Source organism: Hypanus sabinus, chromosome 31 (assembly GCF_030144855.1).
Source record: "Hypanus sabinus isolate sHypSab1 chromosome 31, sHypSab1.hap1, whole genome shotgun sequence".
NCBI lineage: Eukaryota > Metazoa > Chordata > Chondrichthyes > Myliobatiformes > Dasyatidae > Hypanus > Hypanus sabinus.
The window spans coordinates 33214985-33237668 of record NC_082736.1 but is presented as its reverse complement, the minus strand read 5'-3'; the positions used below and the strand labels follow the sequence as shown (position 1 = coordinate 33237668).

Sequence of the window (22684 nt, the reverse complement as noted above, 5' to 3'; positions counted from 1 at the left end):
AATGAACGAATAAACTCACCTCAATGTGTCGTTTACATTTTAACCCACCATGGGGAACAGAAAAGTCACTGTTGCAAACAGTGCAGCGAGCAACACTGTCAATATTTTTGACTCCATTAGGCAAGGGTACACTTTAGTATAGGCTGGGGTGAAGTAATTTTATATTTTCTTTTTCTTTGGAAACATCTGCCATGGCACACACTCTCTTACTCTAAAAAAAATCGATTTCTGGGATACTGGATATAATTTGCGGGTGTCAGGGAGCCGCTATCAGTATGCGGGAGACTCCCGGAACTTCTGGGAGAGGTGGGATGTCTGCAACCCCGCAATTCACTTGCACAGTCAATACAAAGAAACACGATAGAATCGATGAAAGACGGCCCCCAGCTGGACGGACGAACAACCAGAGTGCAAAAGACAACAAACTGTGCAAACACAAGCAGCAATAAATATTTGCGAACATGGGATGAAAGCGAGTCTGATCTATGGACTGGGCCGTGGGAGTTTTTGAAAAAGAAGCCATGTTTTGATGGTCAAAGTAAACACAAAAGGCACTGAGCTCACCTGGGAGTGAAGGCTTGTTGTCACTGGCTTTCCCTTTGCAGGAGGTCATGGTATTTGGAGTCTGGGTATTGTGCAGAGAGCAACTGCCACTTTGACTTCCCAAAACTCTTCTATTGTCTACAAGTGGGGCATGATGGGCGACAGCGGCTCCGACAACTCTTGAGAAGCCCACCGCCATCCAGGATAAAACAGCCCACTCGGTCGGCACGCGTCAACCCCACTAGACGCTCCCTCCCTCCACTGCCAGTGCACAGGTCAGCGGTGAGTACAGTCCACAGAATGCACCACTTTGACTCGCCTGAGCCTACAGACCCTTCGTCTCTAAACCCACGCGAGACTACGCCACTAGGGCACAGAGGATCATTACCACCCACAGGCTCCCCTCCATCCTGGAACCGATCGCTGTCCCTACATCGTCACGGCACATAGTGCCATAGAGAACTACAGCACAGAAAGCAACCCTTCGGCCCATCTAGCTTATACCAAACTAGTTTATCTGGCCTCATCACATCAACCCACTCCTGGATCACAGCCCCTGAATAACCCTTCCATTCATGAAGCAAAGTGCTAGCACTGGAAGAGTGTGTAGAGGAATTGTCCCAGCAATGAAAAGGTTAACATCTGAGGAGCGTTTGATGACCCTGGGCATATACTCACTGGAGTATAGAAGAATGTGGGGAGGTTGGGGGTGGATCTCATTGAAACTAAAAAATAATGAAAGACTGAGATAGAACAGATGTGGAGAGGATGCTCCCAGTGGTAGGGGAGTCTAGGACCAGAGGACACAGATAGAGTGGACGCGGAGAGGATGTTTCCTACAGTGGGGGAGGCTAGGACCAGAGGACACAGATAGAGTGGATGTGGAGAGGATGTTTCCTATTGTGGGGGAGTCTAGGACAAGAGGACATAGATAGAGTGGATGTGGAGAGGATGCTCCCAGTGGTGGGGGAGTCTAGGACCAGAGGACACAGATAGAGTGGATGTGGAGAGGATGTTTCCTGTAATGGGGGAGTCTAGGACCAGAGGACACAGCCTCAGAACAGGAGAACAATCCTTTACAGTGGAGATGAGGAGGAATTTCTTTAGCCAGAGAATGGTGAATCTGTGGAATTCGTTGCTACAGACTTGGCTGTGGAGGCCAAGTCATTGGGTATATTTAAAATGGAGGTTGATAGGTTCCTGATTAAGTTAGGGCATCAAAGGTTATGGGGAGAAAGCAGAGAATGGGATTGAGAGGGAAGATAAATCAGCCATGATCGAATGATGGAGCAGACTTGATGGGCCAAAAGGTCCTTTGTCTTATGGTCAATCTTCCCCTCATCCCAGGCCATCGGAGTTCTCTTCATCTATTAAACACCACGCTCTTTGATCTCTTCCCCAACCTTCTTAGATTAAATCTCTGTCTACAGATAGTATTTGGGGCCAACCACTCAAGACCAGCTCACACATCACAGACGCCTCCGACCCAAAGCCCGGCACTCCGCGAGAACGATCGGCGCCACGCACACTTACGCTCCTCTCTCCGCTGCGATACCGGAATTGGCGGCTCCAGGTCCTTGTCGTCGTCTCCCTCCTCGTCCGCCAGGTGGGAGTGTGCATAGTGATAGCTGAGTCCGGGGCGGTTCTTGTAACGCTTTCCGCAGACTGTGACGGAGTTGGGGGGGGGGAGGGGATCGGCGGGGTGGGGAGGGGAAGGGGTTTGTTGGTAGGAGAGGAGACAAAGAGAGAGAATTCAAGACGTGGGAAGCAAGGCAATCGAACACCTGACCGACTGCAGGCAACCAAGTGCCAGAGGGATGCGTACAGGCTGGGCGGGCATCGAGACCAGGAATGCCATGCTCCTGGCTGCTCATTACAACAAAGCAGGGACTGCGTTTCACCTGGACATTGTTTGAATTGGGAAGGCAAAATAAAACTTCACCAGTACTTACCACAGGCTGCTGTCAAGTTGCCCCACGCAAGCTGACAATGGACTACATCAAAGCACGTATACAGGCCTTTCGGCCCCTCTGCTCCTGGGTTTCCTCCCACTTACCACCAAGCTCTTCCACTCCTGTCCCTCTGGGTAACAGCTGGGCTGCCAGCCCACACAGACACCCTGTCCGAATACCCTGCCCCACTCCCCACCCCTCTTACCCCGCACCGGCCACCTTTCATCTTTTATTGCTGCCGTTTCATACATTTAAATGACTGCTGGTTTTATTACAGTCGTGTCGGTAACATTATTCTGTCTTACACCTTGCACTTTGTCACCCGGTCAATCTTCAGGCCTTGCCACCTAGGGACCGTGACCGTATGCGCTCGACCGTGACTATGTAACGCGGCCCGCTGCTCAGTAGCGGTTACTGTGACGCTATCACAGCTCAGGGCGTGCGAGTTCGGAGTTCAATTCCCGACACCGCCTGTGAGGAGTTTGCACATCCTCCCCGTGATTGTGTGGGTTTCCTCCGGGTGCTCCGGTTTCCTCCCACAGTCCAAAGACACACCGGCTAGTAGGTCATTGTAAATTGTCCCGTGATTAGGCTGGGGTGAAATCATGGTGGTGGGTGGTGTGGCTCATTGGGCTGTAAGAGCCTGTTTTGCACCGTATCGCCAAATAGGTAAAACAGATCAAAGAAACGGGTGTTAAAGCTGAGGTGAGCAGGATCATGGGTGGGCACAGGGAAGACCATTGGTGCATCAGAGTAAAGAGGGAGACGAAACCCATCCCTGACACACACCGCCTCGTGGAAGGACACTTGCTTCTCTGAGGCAGGAGGGTAGGCACGGTGCCTCCAAGTCAGGAGCCATCTGGGGCGGGGGGGGGGGGGGGAGAGCTCAGTTTTATTCAACTGTAACGTTGGAGGGACAGTGAGGAGGGAGCACCGCATCGGTGGAGGGGGCATCCCGCCACAGGAAGGGCAGGACTGAGGGAGTGCCCCAGACACTCCGGGGGCGCGGGAGGGCAGGATTTCCAAGGGGCCAGTCCACCACTACGGCTGCCATGGGACACAGCATGGATGGAATTTAGCAAGATGTTCGATGTGGAAACGCGGACAAGAAACTAGGAGCCAAAATAATCCAAAGCGAACTGGGGGGAGGGGGGGGGGAGGTAACTTGGTTGCTGTTTACAGTGAAACCTGTAAAGATTAGTGTTTTATTCCCTTGGAAAGCCAATAAATTAGGCCCATGTGGAGGGGCAATATACAGAAACAGTCTGCATGGCTAACAACGAGGGAGAGAGCTGTTTTATAAACAGCAGGGCAACGAGCTGCAGAGCTTACGGTGGGCACTGACTTGTTGAAATCCCCGAGAGGCCTGAGGTTGTGAATACAAGTCCTTTGCTGCCAGCAAGTTACAACGGCGAGCAACTGCAGGTGTGAGGCGCGGACGAGCGGGGCCGGGAAGGGTGCAGAGTGAGCGGGAAGGAACGAGAATTAGCAGCTACGGACGGCCCCAAGCCTGGCTGCAAACGGAGGAGAGGCGCCCTACCCCATAGAAACTCAGAGCTACAGAAGCTCTGAGGACCTCATCACCGGGAGAGGACGATGAGCTACACCGGGGGACGGCCTGGAAGACTGGCCCAGGATAGAGGACTCTGGCGAGCTGCAGTTGGCGGCCTGTGCCCCAGTAGGTAGAATAGAAGTAAGTTTCCTTCAGAGCCAATGAGCAAAAATAATTACCGTGGAACTCTATTTAAATAGGTAATCACGGTCCCTTTCGCTCCACCTTGTGAAGTCTTTTAACACAAATCACATTTACTTGAACCCCGCATACTTCCTGACCACATAGCTTTGTAAAGGCCTTTTAAACACTGTATCTGCCTTCATCACCTCCTCTGATAGCTCACTCCACACACCCACCGCCCTCTGGGTGAGAAATCAGCCCCTCAGACCTCTTCAAATCTTCCTGACGACCCCCAATGACGGTTTTTTTTTGGTAAAATCCATGCGCCGTAACAAGCATCCCAGCTCGGTACTGCAAATGCTCTGCCCGAGACCACAAGCTGTGGACGCAGCTCTACCTCCCCTCTACGGACTCTGCCTGCACTTCCTTCTGCCTTGATGTCGTAACTGGCATCAAATACCCCACTTACCCCAGATATTCTCTCTCCTCCCCTCCACCCGTCGGGCAGAAGACACAAAAGCCTGAAAGCTCGTCCCACCAGGCTCAGGGACAGATTCTACCCTGCGGTTATAAGACTACTGAAAGGACCCTTTGTACTGTAAGACGACTTCTTGACCTCATTGTGGTCCTCGTGCCTTATTGCCCATCTGCACTGCACTTCCTCCGTTACTGGAACACTATCTTCTTCGAGTCCTGAAACTTTGACTGCTTAGTCCTTCCCACAGATCGCAGCCCGTTCGAGATTCAAGGTCGCTCAGTGTCATTTCCGGCACACAAGGGTAAAGGAGAATGAAATAGTTGTTACTCTCCGGGAAAAAAAAATGATAAAGAACACAATAATAATTTTTAAAAACAATCCGGGCAGCACAGTAGAGTAACAGTTAGCACGAGGTCATTACAGCTCGTGGTGTTCAGAGTTCAATTCCGGCTCCCCGTAAACCGTGTGGATTTCCTCCAGGTGCTCCAGTTTCCTCTCACACTCCAAGGGCATAGCTGATGAGGCGAGGGTTAAATCGGGGGTTGTTGGGCTCAGTGGGCCAGAAGGGCCGTATTGATAATGAAAATAGATAGGTCGCTTATTTACAAAGTGATGCTCGGCACAGGAGCGTCTGTGCACCAGGTGACTGACAGGAAATGAGGGAGTTGTGGTGGAAGGGGTGGGTCGGTGGGCGAAGGTGTCGATCGGCCTCACTGCTGGGGGAAAGTCACTGTTTTTTGAGTCTGGTGGTCCTGGCACGTAGACCTTGTTGAGATCCTCCAGCATTTGCATTGTTCCTGCTTTTCCCTTGACGTAGTGATGCGGAACGATCTGTGCAGACGCCATATGGAAGTCTGGCTGCCCCGGACTACGGCCCTTCCCCACCCAGCTCTCGCACCAAGCTTCAGTGAAATGCACAGCACTGAGTGCACCTGTTAAACCGATCGCCAATCTCCCTTTCTGGAGATCCCAACCTTTCATTTCAGTCGCCTGTAATGTCCCTGCTGAGGTGTCGTCCCCCCACCCCCCCGTGACCTGGGTGAAATCACCGAGGCTAAGCCACACATCCAAAGCCTCAGCAACCTTCACTCGCGCGAGCCGGTTTGGTCGCCGCGGCTCTGCGACGCCAATCCCCCCCCCCAACAGACCGCGTACAAAACAGGAACAAAGAAAAGTCACAGGCAGAAGCGAAAAGACACAGGCCGAGACAGATCTGCGTGAAGCTCCAGAATACCTCTTTCAGAAGGTTTGGAGTTATGCTTTTGTTTGCATCTATCTGCAACAGAGAAGATAAAGAGAGAGTGAAAAGATCTTAACACGGCAAATTATTATCGTTTCTAAAGAAGAAGAGTCTGAAATCAGTGCTGAATGGGGGGGGGGGCAGAGGAGAGAGAGAGGGAAATAAGGAGACTGGGTGGGAGGTCCTACAGACTGTGTCGACTATCTTACCATTACAATGCCCTGTTAACCCAAGTTTGACAAGAGCATCAGACACAAAATGCTGGGGGACCTCAGCGGGCCAGGGCCGAAGTGTCAGCTGTACGCAGATGCTGCCCGGCCTGCCGAGCTCCTCCGGCATTCTGTGTGTGTCGCTCGGATTTCCAGCACCCGCAGATGTTCTCTTGTTTCTGATGACAGAGCTTAGAGAATTCACCCGTTACTCAAGCTCTCACGCTCAGGTTGGAGGAGCAACACCTTATATTCCACCTGGGTAGCCTCAAATCTGACACCATGAACACAGATTTCCCGAAACTCTGGTCATTTCCCCCTCCCCCTTTTCTTCAATTCACCACTTTCCTCTACTCCTCACTAGCTCATCAACTCCCCTGGAGTACCTCCTCCTTCCCTTTCTCCCCTCCTATCAAATTCCTTCTTCTTCAGCCCTGCATCTTATCCACCTATCACCTCCCAGCTTCTTACTATATTCCCCCTCCCCCAGGGTTTCACCAATCACCTTCCCCTCCCCCTCTGGCTTCTTCCTACTTCCTTTCCAGCCTGATGAAGGATCCTAGCCTGAAATATTGACTGCTTATTCACTTCCATAGACGCTGCCTGACCTGCCGAGTTCCGTCAGCAATTTGGGGATGTTGTTCTGGACTCCTAGCAGCTGCAGATTCTCTTGTGTTTGTGTTTACTCAACCCCTGCTCAGTGGCCCCTTTCTGAGGTGCATCTGTACCCTAGCTCGGCTCCTGGAGAATTTAAAATCCATTTTTAAAAAAGTCTAAAAATCAATAGGAATTATTAAACCGCTTGGTTAGTCACTAATCCCAACTCGGTTACCAAGGCCGAGGTGCAGCGGTCTTTAAACTGGTGGGACACACACTCACTCGGTGACCATTTTATTAGGTACACCTGCTCATTAATGCAAATATCATATCAGCCAATCATGAGGCAGCAACTCAATGCATAAAAGCATGCAGACATGGTCAAGAGGTTCAGTTGCTGTTGAGATCAGACATCAGAATGGGGAAGAAAGGTGATCTAAATGAATTGGCCTGTGGAGTGATTGTTGGTGCCAGATGGGGCGGTTTGAGTATCTCAGAAACTGCTGATCTCCTGGGATTTTCACACACAACCGTCTCGAGAGTTTACAGAGAGTGGTGTGAAAAGCAAAAAACATCCAGTGATCGGCAGTTCCGTGGGCGAAAACGCCTCGTTAATGAGAGAGGTCGGAGGAGAGTGGCCAGACTGGTTCAAGCTGACAGGAAGGTGAGAGTAACTCAAATAACCACCTGTTACAACAGTGGTGTGCAGAAGAGCATCTCTTAACTTTGAAGAAGATGGGCTACAGCAGCAGAAGACCACACTGGTTTCCACTCATGTACATAATAAAGTGGCCACTGTGTCTGTGTATGTTCTAGTTAACCGGGACACATTGGGACCAGTATATTTTGACTGTTGATACCCTAAAATTCTTCGCAGTTCTTGTAGTTCCTAATTTGAAGTAGTGAAATTGTTTCATTTTCACTCCCAGTCGTTTCTGGCATCTCTGAGCCTAAATACTCAAAACCACAGTGAGCAAAACAGATTTATTTCTCACCAACTATCAGCGACAAAAATCGCTGCTCTTTGAACAACTGACACTATTTAAAAACTGCTCACTCGAAGCGTGGTGTAGCGTCCAACAGCCACACAAGTACACGCGACTAACACCAGTGAGAGACTGTTCGGCAACAATCTCCTGTCCCAATTAAGCAGCGTAGTGTTGCAAATAAACAAAGGGACTCCATGCTATTTTAAAGTACTAGATTTTTTAAAGCTCTCAATGATCTGGGACCGGAGTACATACAAAATTGTTTCCGTTTGATAGCCCTGCCCCAGCTCTCAGGTCTTCTTTTGCTGGTCTCTTAACTTTAAACAATCTCCCTCAAAAGACACTTGGCAGGTCAGCTGTACTGAACCACGCTCCTAAACTGTGGCATTCAATACCTAAAACTATAAGGGATGCAGACAGACTCAGTTGACACTTTTAAAACCCAGCTCAAAACCCACTTACTTAACCTTGCTTCTAGTTCCTCCCCTTCGTCTTGCTGTTTCTGCAAGTTGCTAGCTTGATGCTCAACCCAACACAGATAGAAAGCGTGAAAGGAGCCGGCCGGATTCAAAGCCGGCACCTCTTGTCCCAAAGTCCGGCTGCGGGAACAGTGACACCACCGGCACAGGCCACCTTGCTTTTAACCAACATCATTTTGGGTTTTTAAATTTTAAATTGATTTTCATATTTGCACTTTTATCCCATTGTAAAGTACTTTGTACTACATTATCTGTATGAAAAGTGCTCTATAAAGTTAATGTTAAAGTTACTTTCTCAATTATTTTATGTTCTTTAGGAGCTGTCCCAAATAAGGGATTGTCCCAATTAACTGGAATCCTGTGTGTGTGTTTATCTTATTGTAATATTTGATACGTTTTATATTTGATACTGCCTAAAGTCAGTTATAATAAACCTGATTCTGATCTTCCACGGACTCTATTGAATGTAGAAATTAACAGTGTGCTGTGCCCAACCACTGAAAGACTGAACTGTGTCTTGCTGTTGTACACTTCCTCAGTCCCCACACCCTGAAGGTCTCAAGTAAGGGCAGGGGGAGGTGGGAAGCCCAGCCAGGCATTAAATAGCGAAAGCTAAATACCAAAATTGGCCACAAAGACTGGGATCCTCGACTGTCCTGCCCCACCTACCCCCTTCCCCTCTTGCAGGCTACTCAACCCCACAAGTCAGGGCTGGCCCAACCTCTTCATTCAGAGAAGAGGAGGGCAGAATGGGTACCAGGGAGGAGGGAAGGATTGGAGGGGAAGAAGTGTGGAGATAGGGGAAGACGAAACCAATATTGAAAGGCCTAGATAGAGTGGATGTGGAGAAGACGGGTTCTGCAGTGGGGGAGTCTAGGACCAGATGGCACAGCCTTTGAAGAGGGGTGTCCTTTTAGAACAGAGATGAGAAGGAATTTCTTCAGCCAGAGGGAGCTGAATCGGTAGAATTCATTGCCACAGGCAGCTGTGGAGGCCGAGTCATTGGGTGTATTTAAAATGGAGGTTGATAGGTTCTCAATTAGTCAGGGTGTCAAAGGTTACAGGGAGAAGGCAGGGGAACGGGGTTGAGAGGGAAAATAAATGGAATGTGGAACAGATGGGCTGACCGCTCCTGTCTTACAGTCGGGATGGGGAGGACAGGCGGGGGGGGGGGGGGGGGGGGGGAAGGTGGGGCAAAGGGGGCCAGTGGTGTAGAGAGAGAGAAAGAGAGAAAGTATCACATCAGGATAACAAGAGGGAGAGAGATTGGACAAGATAGAGGACAGAAAGTCAATGGCAAATGCAGCGAGACAAGCCGTCATTTGCCAGGTCACGGAGACTTACTGTCACAGGCGTAAGGCTTCTCACGGTCCTCGATGGCGGCAGCATCCATCGCTTTCTTCCTCGCGCTCCTGCCGACTCCTTTACCCTGCCGGGACAGACACACAAGACCAGGCCGCCCTGAGCAATCGCCGTAGAAACGAACTCTGAAACTCCCAAGGAGCTCTTAATTTTAAAAATTAGATGCAAGGACGTCCATAAATTGGAGTCATGGTGAGGAAAGCAGCTTGCTTTTAGACAGGGTCCTCAATATAAAACGCCCCAAGGTGCTCGGAGGATGAACGTGCGGTCTGACAAAGGCTCGGACAACTGTGTTGGTCTTAAGGGATGTGTGAAACGAGAGCGAGAGAGACACTTAAAAGAAGGTATTTCAGACTCAGCGGTCATCGGAAGAGCAATGGGAAATAGTGGAAGAGGAAGTCGGGGGATAAGCAAGAGGCCGGAACTGACATGGATTATAGAACATTATAACTGACGTGGTGCCGATTTAACCCGCTCCCAGATCAATCTAACTGTACCCTCCCACGAAGCCCTCCATTTTTCTGTCATCCACGTGCCCGTCACTGAAGTATCTGCCTCTACCATCAACCCTGGCAGGGCGTTCCACACACTCCCACCACTCCCTGTGAAAAAAAAAACTTGCCTCTAATATCTCCCCCCGCTATACTTCCCTCCAATCGCCTTAACACGATGCCCCATCGTATTAGTTCATTTCAATTCTGGGAAAAATTCTCCAGCCGTCCACTCGATCAGAGCCTCTTATCTATCAAGACACCTCGTACCCTCCGTCACTCAAAAGGGAAAAGCCTCAGGTCACTTAACCTACCATCAATAAGACAGGTTCTCTAATCCAAGCAGCATCCTGCTAAATACCCTCGGCACCATCTCTAAAGCTTCCACATTAAAGTTTCATTTCCCTTGGATTAGCCACTTCCATCCTAGGAATTACTGTCTGGATGTTCACTCGATCTATGTCCCTTAACTTCGAGCAAATCCTGAACAAGGACAGTTTACACCACGGATTTCTGACTTCAATGCCCCTCGCAGTTTAACCTTACAGCCCCCCTTTACTCCACTTCAACACCACATCCACAGACCCCACTCTGCCCGAGATATCGAAACTGCCCTTAGATATTTGGGGGGGGCGGGAGCTAAAATAGTTCCACACTCTTTCAATAGACATTTCTGCTTTCTGAATTTCACTGGTTTCCCCAGCACTATCTTCAAATGTCGATGGCTCAAAAAAAACGGGATATTCATCATTAAGGACACCCCGCCCTTCCCAGTCACCGAGGACATGCTCTCTTCTCTTTGCTCCCATTAGGGTGGAATTCCAGGAGCCTGGAGACACACACTCAATGCTTTAGTAATAGCTTCTTCCCCTGCATCAGATTTCTGAACAGACAATAAACCCATGTGCGCAAGTTCACTATTTTTTTTATTTTTGCATTACTTATTTTTTAATATATACACTTCCTTAACATAATTTGTAGTTTTTTAAAAATTATAACAGTCCTGTACAAGTGAGCTAGCCAAGTATATAGATAGCCAGGTTGTCTAAGATTTTTGCACAGTACTGTACTTAACAACATGGAGAACAGAGTGAGTTTGTAGATCTGGTGGGACCAAAAGATGTTGGGAATGGTGAGGGTGGAGTGCCGTGGGACAGGTGGCAGAGGAGTGCCAGGGGCAGGTGGTGGTGCAGGTGCAGACACACCCAGCCCTGAGACACCAGGCAAATGGTTTATTCATCAACAGAAAATGTCCCTCGGGAGTTTTTCACTCCCTTCCCCTTTGCCTGACCGTGATTCCCCTCTCCCTGCCCCCTTCCCACTCTCAGTCCACAACAGAGACCCGTATTAAAATCAGGTTTATCACCACACACGCGTCGTGAAATTTGTTTTTTTTTTGTGGCAGTACAGAGCAATATGTGAAATTACTACAGTACAGTTCCTCAAGGTTGTTATAGGTGGGAGTGGTAGTGGGGACAATCTCCCAATTGTGTGTGTCTCAAGTAGCCTCTGACAACCAAGTCCAGCTCCTGGCCTTCATGTGTGGCCCAGTCCAATCCTGACCAATGGGGGCCTCACTCACCGTGCAAATCTTCCGTACCCTAGCTATATATCTGCGCCCAAGACTTTTGCACAGTCCTGTATGTATTGCATTGTACTGCTGCGTGTAAAACAACAAATTCCATGACATACATCAGTGACATTAAACCCAATTCTGAAAAATAATCAATGCCTCTTATACACATCTATCAAGTCACCTCTCGTCCTCCTTCGCACTGAAGGGAAAAGTCCTGGGAGGAGGTTGCAGACTGACGAGGCCACAAACAGCCTCCCATCACAGCAACGTGGGCAGCACAGTCCAGCTGGTAAGGGCACAAGTTGATCCGAATGATGGTCACTGATTATAGAACATAAAACAGGGCATTCGAACCACAACGTTGCGTCACACCAGCTAAAAAGTAAATTTCAAAAAGCCCAAAAATTAATTCCTCCTAGCTACATAATCCCTTCATCTTCCTCACATCCACGTGCCTACCTAAATGTCTTGTAGCGATGTGCTACACACAGCGCTGAAATAATGACGTTTAGTTTCGAGACTAGTTTATTCAAACTTCGTGGCGCTGGCATTTAATCCCTAGTGCCTGCCCTCTCTGGGCGGAAATGACGTCAGAGGTGCATTACCAAAGTCTCCCCCCGCGCGCTGGCTATTTATGAGCCGGTTCGCCTGCGCAGAAGGTGGGTCCCCTCATAATCCCCCCCCCCCCCCCCCGAACCGGCAATACACCCCGCAATGTCCACAGTCTGGATCAGCCTCTGTTTCGGAGGTCTGCCTCTGCGCTGTGGTGCCTGAACCTCAACCGGCTGCGCCAAGTCCACATGGGCTGGTTTGAGTCGGTCCACCATGAAAACCACCTCTCTCCCCCCAATGTCCAAAACGTACATGGACCCATTGTTGTCGATCACCTTGAACGGCCCCTCGTACTGCCGCTGTAGCGGTGCCCGGTGTCAGCCCCTTCGTACAAACACAAACTTACAGTTCTGCAGGTCTTTGGGTACATGGGTCGGGGTCCGTCCTTGCTGTGAAGTCGGTACGGGGGCCAGGTTGCCCAGCCTTTCGCGTAGTCTGTCCAGAACTGCTGCGGGTTCTTCCTCTTGCCCCCTTGGGGCTAGTATGAACTCTCCTGGGACGGCCAGGGGTGCGCCGTACACCAACTCAGCTGACGAGGCGTGCAGATCCTCTTTGGGCGCTGTGCGAATTCCAAGCAGGACCTAGGGAAGCTCGTCCACCCAGTTAGGTCCTCTCAGGTGGGCCATGGGAGCCGACTTCAAGTGATGGTGGAAGCATTCCACTAGTCCGTTCGACTGTGGGTGGTAGGCAGTTGTGTGGTGTGGCTGCGTTCCCAACAGGCTGGCCACAGCCGACCACGGGCTGGAGGTGAACTGGGCGCCTCTGTCGGAGGTAATGTGGGCCGGTACCCCGAAGCATGCTACCCAGGTTGCAATCAGTGTTCGGGCGCAGGAATCGGCAGATGTGTCGGTGAGCGGGACCGCCTCTGGCCACCTCATGAACTGGTCTACCATAGTTAGGAGGTACCACGCTCCTCGGGACACTGGTAGGGGGCCCACGATATCTCCGGTGGGTGGGTTCGAACTGCTGTGGCGGGGCTTTACTGTGCCGCTGCAGCTTGGCTGTTTGGCACTGCGCGCATGTTCTGGCCCATTCACTGACCTGCTTGTGAAGTCCGTGCCACATGAACTTGCTGGAGACCAGCCGGACGGTTGTCCTGATAGATGGGTACGTCAAATCGTGTATGGAGTCGAAAACTCGCTGCCTCCAGGCTGCTGGGATGATGGGGCGAAGTTGGCCGGTAGCCATGTCGCACAGGAGGGTCCTCTCACCTGGGCCTACGAGAAAGTCTTGCAGCTGCAAACCCGAGACCGCGGTCCTGTAGCTGGGCATTTCGTCGTCTGCCTGCTGCTCCTCCGCCAGTGCTGCATAGTCCACCCCCAGGGACAGGGCTGGACAGCTAGTCTGGAGAGCGCATCCGCCATGACATTGTCCTTTCCCGAGATCTGCTGGATGTCCGTCGTGTACTCGGAGATGTAGGACAGATGTCGCTGCTGGCGAGCCAGATACAGTGCCAACAGCTCCTGGTCGAAAGCACTGTTCTTGAGTTCGGGTGATCATAGGTGCTTGCTGAAGAACGCCAGGGGTTGCCAGCGCCCCACGATGAGCTGCTCCAGCACCCCACTGACTGCTGTGTCAGATGCATCCACCGTGAGGGTGGTCGGAACATCCGTTCTGGGGTGCACCAGCATTGGGGCATCTGCCAAGGCTTGCTGAGGGGAGGAAACGGTGGTAGAAGTTCACCATACCAACGAACTCCTGCAGGCCTTTGACTGTGTTGGGCCGGGCAAAGTGGCGGATCGCGTCTACCTTGGCGGGCAGAGGTGTTGCCCCGTCTTTGGTAATCCTGTGGCCCAGGAATTCGATGGTATCGAGACCTAACTGGCATTTGGCTGGGTTGATCGTGAGGCCGAGATCACTCAGGCGGGAGTAGAGCTGGCAGAGGTGGGACAGATGCTCCTGACGACAACCGCTGGCTATAAGGACGTCATCCAAATAGATGAACGCATAGTCCAGGTCGCGTCCCACCGCATCCATTAGTCGCTGGAACGTCTGTGCAGCATTCTTCAGGCCGAACGACATTCGGAGGAACTCGAACAGGCTGAACGGGGTGATAAGTGCTGTTTTGAGGATGTCTTCAGGGTGCACCAGGATTTGATGGTATCCCCAGACGAGGTCTACTTTGGAAAATATTCTTGACCCGTGCAGGTTTGCTGCAAAGTCCTGTATGTGCGGCACGGGGTAGCGGTCTGGAGTTGTAGCCTCATTCAGTCTGCGGTAGTCGCCACATGGTCTCCAACCCCTAGCTGCTTTGGGCACCATGTGCAGGAGGGAGGCCCATGGGCTCTCAGACCTCCATACGATCCCCAATTCCTCCATCTTCTTGAACTCCTCCTTCACCAGGCGGAGCTTTTCCAGGGGGAGCCTTCGTGCGTGGGCGTGGAGGGGTAGTCCCTTGGTCGGGGTGTGGTGCTGAACCCTGTGTCTGGGTATGGCTGCCATGAACTGCGGTGCCAGAGTCGATGGAAAGTCCGCCAGGATTCTGGTGATGGAGTCCAGGTGTGGGGCCGGCAACTTGGCTTCACCCAGGGAGAACGTCTGGAAAGTCTCGGCATGTACCAGTCTTTTCCCTTGCAAGTCGACTAGCAGGCTGTGAGCTCGCAAGAAGTCCGCCCCCAGGAATGGTTGGGCCACGGCGGCCAGTGTGAAGTCCCACGTGAACTGGCTGGCACCGTACTGCAGCTGCACTGTGCGGGTGCCGTAGGTCCGTATCGTGCTGCCGTTTGCAGCCCTCAGGGTGGGTCTTGGCTTCCTGTTGTGGGTGTCGTACCTGGGCGGGGACAAGACACTGATTTCCGCTCTGGTGTTGACCAAGAAGCGGCGTCCCGAATGTTTGTCCCAGACGTACAAGAGGCTGTCCTGGTGGCCAGCCGCCATAGTCATTAGCGGCAGCTGGCCCTGGCCCTTGCAGGGCGGGCTTTTGTGCCCCACCGCTGGTGGTAGAAACACCACTGTTCACTGGCCTCCTCACTCCTGCCTCTACGTTGTGTGCGCCCCCCTGCCGTGCCTGGTCTGGTCTGCTGTTGGGTGGGTGGCCTCGTAATCTGACCGATGGACGCCACACTCTCCCTCTTGGCTTTCCACAGCACGTCTGCCCGGGCCGCCACCTTCCGGGGGTCGCTGAAATCTGCGTCGGCCAGCAGCAGATGTATGTCCTCGGGCAGCTGCTCTAGGAACGCTTGCTCAAACATCAGGCAGGGCTTGTGTCAGTCAGCCAGGGCCAGCATCTCGTTCATCACGGCAGTCTGTCTCCCAAACCATCCAGGTGAAGCAGGCGGGCACCTCGCTCACGCCGTGAGAGGCCAAAGGTCCCAATGAGCAGCGCTTTGAATGCTTCATATTTGCCTTCTTCCGGGGGCGACTATATGAAATCCACAACCTGGGCGGCCGTCTGCTGGTCAAAGGTGCTCACCACGTAGTAGTAATGCGTGGAATCAGAAGATATCTGCCAAATCTGGAACTGGGCTTCTGCTTGGCTAAACCACACGCGTGGCCGCAGCGTCCAGAGAGTCGGCAGTTTTAGCGAAACTGCGTGAACAGAGTCGGTCATCTTTGGTCCAAATCCCGTTTGGACTGTCGGGGTCACCGATGTAGCGATGTGCTACACACAGCGCTGAAATAACGACACGCAGTCGGTAAGTCATTTCGAGACTAGTTTATTCAAACTTCACTGCGCTGGCATTTAATCCCTAGCGCCCTCCCTCTCTGGGCGGAAATGACGTCAGAGGTGCATTACCAAAGTCTCCCCCCACGCGCTGGCTATTTGTGAGCCGGTTTGCCTGGGCAGAATGTGGGTCGCCACAGTCTCTTAAAAGCTACAAACGTATTTACCGCAACCACAGTACCAGGCATCCACCACTCCGAGTGAAAAAACTTACTCTTTACGTCCCCTTGAAACTATTGCCCCCCCCCCCCCCCCCACCTCAACCTTCAGTTCATGCTCTCTGGTATTTCCAGGAAACAGATACTCCCTGTCTACTCTATCTCTGCCTCTCATAATCTTATAAACCTTGAACAGATCTCCCCTCAGCGCCTGGCGCTCCAGAGAAAACAGCCCAATTGTGTCCAGCCTCTTGAGTTCTCTAAACCAGGCAGCATCCCGGTGAACGTCTTCTTCACCCTCTCCAAAACCTCACTAAATTTCCTAGAGTGGGGCGACCAGAACTATGTGCAATACTCCAGATGTGGCCAAACCGGAGTTTTATAAAGTTGTAACAAAATCTCGATTTCTGAACTCAACGCCTCGACTTATAAATGCAAGCATTCCATCGACCTGTGTCACCATTTTCAAGGAGCTATGGACTTAGACCCCAAGATCTCTCTGCTCAGCTACACTGTTAAGGATCTTGCACTGCCTCCGTGCATTTGCCCGCCTCGCATTTATCTGGGTTAAACTCCATCCGCCATTTCTCTGCCCATCTCTACAACTGATCGATAATGCGTTGTATTCTTTGCCAGCCTTCTACGCCACACACAACTCCAGCAGCCTTATGTAACTATGACGCCACCTTAGCCGGCTGTCTGTTCACAGGGGAGCAATACGCCGATAGGGGAGCCAGTGCACCGTGGCTTACCTTGGCTCGGCCTTTGCTCCGGCGCTTCGGGAGGTCTTCCTCATAATCTTCATCATCCAGGTCGTCCAGGAAATCATCCGGATCCAGGATTCTCTGCAAGCCAAGACCAGAAGAGTCATGCACCACGATCCAGTTCCCGAACACGCCACTGTCAAGAAGTTTGGCACGGTAATACTTTACAGTGTCAGCGGTTCAACACCTGTCGCGGTCTGCGGGGATTTTGTCTGCTCTCTCCCCATGATCGTGTGGGTGCTCCGATTCCAAATACGTACGTTAGGGTTACTGAGTTGAGGGTGTGCCCCTTTGGGATCTTATATGTACAATGTCCTGTGTATGTTACTCAAAATGGCTTCTTTGGTTTGTTACGAGTAGGAATGCTTCTTTGTCGGATAAGTGTTTCTCTCGCCGCCGCTGTTTCGCTTTAGAATGGCTGATATGGGAATTGTATTCATTTGTTAATCAATGGGGAATGTTATTGTGTCTTGTGAGGCTGGGAACTTGGGGGAGGGGTTTTTGCGGGTTTTTGGTGTGAGGGGGGTCGGGAGAAAGACGCCAAGGGAGGTGGACGTGCGCTCGGAAGACCACCGGGGAGTCTGGGGTGGAAGACGTGGAGGTCGGAGGCAAGCGACGAAGGGTCGAATGGTTCGTTGATTGAGCTCCAACGAGTGCACTAAACAGACTGAACTTTGATAAGTTGGCGCCTTTTGTTTTTTTCCATATATATATATATATATATATAGTATTGCCTAATACTCTTTTAATTTTAGTAAACTCTTTAAAGTGTATTTCATAACGGTATTTGTTGTGGGTTTGATACTGTTAGCGGGCGCGAGGCATAAGCTCGATTCTCACAGCACCTGCGCATACGGGAGATGGGTTGGTGGGTGGCTGGATCTCCGTTTCCCCTAGACATATACCAGCCTTTGGGTAAGTGTTACATATATTTTCAAATAACGTCAATCCTCAGAGCAGAGGGGAGACTTCATCTACAAAAGGAACACCGGCCGAGACTACCGGAACTTGGAGCAAACTCACAAGCATCCGTGAAGGCAGAGGGACGGCCGATGCCCTCTCTCACATGCAGCCGATGCATTGGTGAGCCACCACCTTCAGATTAACACCACAGCAGAATCAGGCCATTCAGCCCGCAGTGTGTGCTGCCAGCCCATGACCAATTTACTATCCCTCCCAACCCCATTCCCCTGGTTTCTCCCCATAAACTTTGACACCCTGACTAATCAAAAACCTACCAACCTCCACTGTCTGTGGCAATGAATTCCACAGACTTACCACCCTCTGGGTAATGAAATTCCTCCTCATCTCTGTCCATCTAGTCCAGGGGCTCCCAACCTGGGGTTTGCAGGCCCCTTGATTAATGGTAGGGGTCTATGGTACAAAAAGCTTGGGAAATCCTTGCTCTATTTTGAGGCTGTGATCTCTGGTCCTAGACATACCCGTTGGAGGAAGCATCCACTCCAGGCCTTTCAAAATTTGATAAGATTTCAGTGATAGTCCCCTTTCTTCCTAGCTCTCGTCCGCCCTCCCCTAGCTCACTGTGGGCCCCCAGCAAGGCATCGCCTCGGAGTTGGAGTTGATGTCGACTGAGTGGCCTAACTCTGTTCCCATATCTGAAGGTGCTGGCTCTCCAGTGCATCTGCTGTCACCCTCGAGCTAAATAATTTCACCCTGATCTCGTTCTCCACTCTGCTTTAAATATATCCAAAGATCAAATGTTGCCTTTTAGGACGTTGATGTCGAGGGGGTGATCTTGACAATGGCAATGCCCAGGTTAAGGGATTGAATCAGCCCCTGATATAGTAACGCCGACTTGGCTGGCTGTGAGAGCAGGCAGGTCAGTCAACCCCATCCCGTAAAAACCCAGAGCTACAGGAACCCCAACAGCAGCTCCCTGGGAGTGGAAGGATCTCCGAAGATGAGCTACACCTGGGGACAACTTGAAAGACTCAGCCAGGTCAGGGGGCTCTGGTGAGCTGCTGTCGGCAGCCTATGCCCCAGGCGGGGTAATGAGATGATCTTCCTCAGGATAGCTCTGGTGAACCACGGAGATGTGCTGACAAAACTTCTGAATTACTCTCACAGCAACTGGCAGCCTCTCATTTCCCTTCGCTTTCCAACCATCTTAATGAACTAGCGATTTCACAATCTTCTAAAGGACTTGGTGGACTTTTGTGGGTATGGCACCTTTGAGCAGACGAGGGTGCATCAGCACGGCCGGAAGAGAGGGAAGAAGGGAAGGGCGCAAAATCGGAATGAAAATGGAAGTTCCTCTACCCAGCATCTTGTTAGCAAATGTACAGTTACTGGAGAAGAAGACTGAGGACTAAGGGCAAGATTGCAGTATCGGAGGGAAATCAGGAATCGCTACACTGTGTCAGAGACATGGCTTATTCCGGATATGTTAGTAAGACCAGAGGGCTTCTCAGTCCACAGGATGGATCAGATTACTGATTCTGAGAAGGCAGGGGAGGGGAGGAATCTGAGTTAAATGATAAACTCTGTCGTTCTCAGACGCAGCAGACCTGTTGCACTCTTGCTCCCCCGTCCCATTTACCGAGAGAGTTCTTCATGAAGGACCCCACACACCCCCTCATACAAACTCTTCTCCCTCCTGCCGTCTGGCACAAGGCACCGAAGCATTCGGGCTCTCAAGACCAGACTGTGCAACAGTTTCTTCCCCCAAGCCATCAGACTCCTCAATACCCAAAGTCTAGACTGACATCTATATCATTATATTGAAATTTGTCCTCTACTGTGTTTATTGTCTTCTTTATTAATTTTTTAATAATTAATTATTGTATTGCCCTGCGCTGTTCTGTGCATTTTATGTAGTCCTGTGTAGGTCTGTAGTCTACTGTAGTTTCTGTGTTGTTTTATGTAGTCTTGTGTAGCCTTGTGCTGTCTCACATAGTCTAGTGTAGTTTTGTGTAGTTTCAGGTAGCACCAGGGTCCGAGAGGAGCGTTGTTTCGTTTTTACTGGGTACTGTATCAGCAGTTTATGGTCAAAATGACAATAAAAAGCGACTTGACTTGGTGCTAACCACTGTTTATATACATCACCAAAAGCTGACATTAAACTCGAGATGGCCTCTCCTGACGCTGTTTAAATCATAGCAGGGATCTTTAATCAGGCTCGTTTGAAGAAATCTCTGACAGGTGCAGTCTTTCACTGATTCGACTGTCTTTCTTGGATTTACTGTGCAAGCCCACCAGAAAACTGATCTCAGGGTTGTGTACGGTGTCCTATATACACTTTCACAATAAACTTACTTTCAAAATTAACACTTAGCAATAGAACCACTAATGAGTCAAGAATCAAAGACAAAATGCCGGCCAACCTTTCGTGCCCTGCTGTTGTTTACTGGGTAGTCATTGAGGCTGTCATCGTCCCTGTGGTCGGACAAACCCCTCTGTTTATCTAGCGCCTCTCCGCGTAGCAATGCTTCGAGGCTGCTGCCATCGGGAGACACCAGACTGTCTTTCTTCATTCCCAAATCCAGGTCTGGAGATTGAAGGGAAAACACATGTCACAGGGGGCTCTTTAAGATATTTCTTCGAAGAGCTTGTGCTTGGTTAGTGTGGGGCTGTGCTTTGAACTCCTGGCATCCCAGGACAGGGACAAAACGGTAAGACACAGTCACAGAGTGATGCTCCCTCCACACCATCCCATCACACACTCCCGGGGTCAGACACAGAGTGAAGCTCCCTCCACACCGTCCCATCACACACTCCCGGGGTCAGAGACAGAGGAAATCTCCCTCTACATCATCACATCACACCAACCTGGGGGAGACACTGAGTGAAGCTCCCTCCACACTGTCCCATCACACACTTCCGGGGTCAGACACACGCTGAAGCTCCCTCCACACCGTCCCATCAGACACTCCCGGGGTCAGACACAGAGTGAAGCTCCCTCCACACCATCCCATCACACTTCTGGGGTCAGACACAGAGTGAAGCTCCCTCCACACCGCACCATCACACACTCCCGGGGTCAGACACAGAGTGAAGCTCCCTCCACACCGTCCCATCACACATTCCCGGGGTCAGACACAGAGTGAAGCTCCCTCCACACCATCCCATCACACTTCTGGGGTCAGACACAGAGTGAAGCTCCCTCCACACCGCACCATCACACACTCCCGGGGTCAGACACAGAGTGAAGCTCCCTCCACACCGTCCCATCACACATTCCCGGGGTCAGACACAGAGTGAATCTCCCTCCACACCGTCCCATCACACACTCCCGGGGTCAGACACAGAGTGAAACTCCCTCCACACCGTCCCATCACACACTCCCGGGATCAGACACAGAGTGAATCTCCCTCCACACCGTCCCCTCACACAGTCCCGGGGTCAGACACAGAGTGGAGCTGTTCTGATTGCGCTGGGAGAAATAGGGGAAAAGCTACTTTATGAAGGTCTTTAATTGCTTGGAAATTGGTTTCCAACGTCCCTTGAACTTCTAAGTGAGCGGCTGGTTTAGAGTGGAAGCTTCGTTTGGAGTTATTCTGCCAGTTTGGACGGGGTTCGTTGACGGCTTCGAACTGCGTAGCACCCTGCTCTGGCGGCTGGCAACTCGCCGTGAAGCAGTTTCGCTCCCAAAACTGGAGGCAAACGACGTTGTTTGTCCCCACTGACATCGGGGCGACCTCCTTCCATCTCTATCGTTGGGATTCTTGTTCGGTGTTGGAGCTGAACCGGCGTTTGAGACGTCTCGACCTCTCACGGCCTGGAAGTTTCTACAGGACTAACGGAGCCTTTCCTGGCGTTGGAATTTCTGGCACTGAGCCAACAAGGTACCGTCGAGTACAAACTTTTCCCGCCAGTTACTCAACTCACTCCGAGACTTTATAAGCAGCACCACCGTATCATTCTCGATTCGGACACATCAGTAACATGCCGGACCAGTCTGCAGGGAGTCGCAGGCCTTCGGGGAGTTATGCAAAGGCGGCTGCCTCTCCGGCCTCGGACAACGCCCTGTTTCGGACGGTGAAAGTTGAACACGGGGTGCAATGTATTTTGCGAACTGGAACTACGCTGGAAAAGTGCGCGGAGGCCATGGAGGACTTGTTGGGGAGAGATGGTGTTTTGGCCGCTGAGAAGGAGTTCGGGAAGGCGGTGTTTTACCTGAGGAATGATGAGTTGGTGCATCGGGCCCTCAGTAGAGGGATCACGGTGGAGAACATCTTTTTACAGATGGAGCTAGTGACAGCTCCCACACAACGCATCGTCCTCGGTCACGTACAGCCTTTCACCCCCAACGAGGACCTGCTTCCCGCACTGGCCCGCTTGGGGCAAGTACGGTCAGAGATAACCGCCATCAGGCACAAATTCAGGAGGCGCACCCTCCGGACCGTAATCTCTTTCCGGCGACAGGTATTCATGAAACTGGACAGGGAGGATGAAGTTGAGGGCCAGTTTACTGTCCAGCACGAGGGGGTAGATTATCAGGTGTATTGGAGCTCTGAGCACCCACTGTGCCATGCGTACGGGGAGGTGGGACTGTCCTAGCACCCGAAAACCCAGGGAGTCCACTTCAGGAACTTGTGCCCCAGCTACCTCTGCCCCTGATCCCATCCCTGCTCCTACACCTGTGCCGACCCCTGCTCCTGCCCCTGACCCTGTCTCTAACCCTGCCCCTATTCCTACGTCTGCTCCTACCCCTGTGGTTCAGGCGGGTGATCCTGGGGCTACGTGTGGGGAGGTTCAGGCGAGGGACGGGGTGGAGTCCGGGCGGGGCAAGAAAGCGAGGAAGAAGTCGAAACACGTGAAGAAGTCAGCCCCCGAGACCGCAGAGCTCACGCCCATTTGCCCTGAGGTGGAAAGGGAGGCTCAGGGAAGAGCACGGTTGGACGGGGCGATAGGAGCGGAGAGTACCGCTCTGTT

General features: G+C 51.5%; 1 protein-coding gene across 2 annotated transcripts in view; it reads right to left on the bottom strand.

The window, feature by feature from the left end:
• The window catches only part of LOC132384061 (zinc finger protein ubi-d4-like), a 41157-nt gene that overhangs the window by 5751 nt on the left and 12722 nt on the right, over positions 1-22684 (bottom strand). For both annotated transcript variants that reach the window (XM_059955372.1, XM_059955371.1), the window contains exons 4-7: positions 20134-20297; positions 16778-16870; positions 9507-9591; positions 2077-2208 (exon numbers count right to left, since the gene is read on the bottom strand). In XM_059955372.1, coding sequence (XP_059811355.1) covers positions 2077-2208; positions 9507-9591; positions 16778-16870; positions 20134-20297 — 474 coding nt within the window. The remainder of the gene's footprint in view (positions 1-2076; positions 2209-9506; positions 9592-16777; positions 16871-20133; positions 20298-22684) is intronic.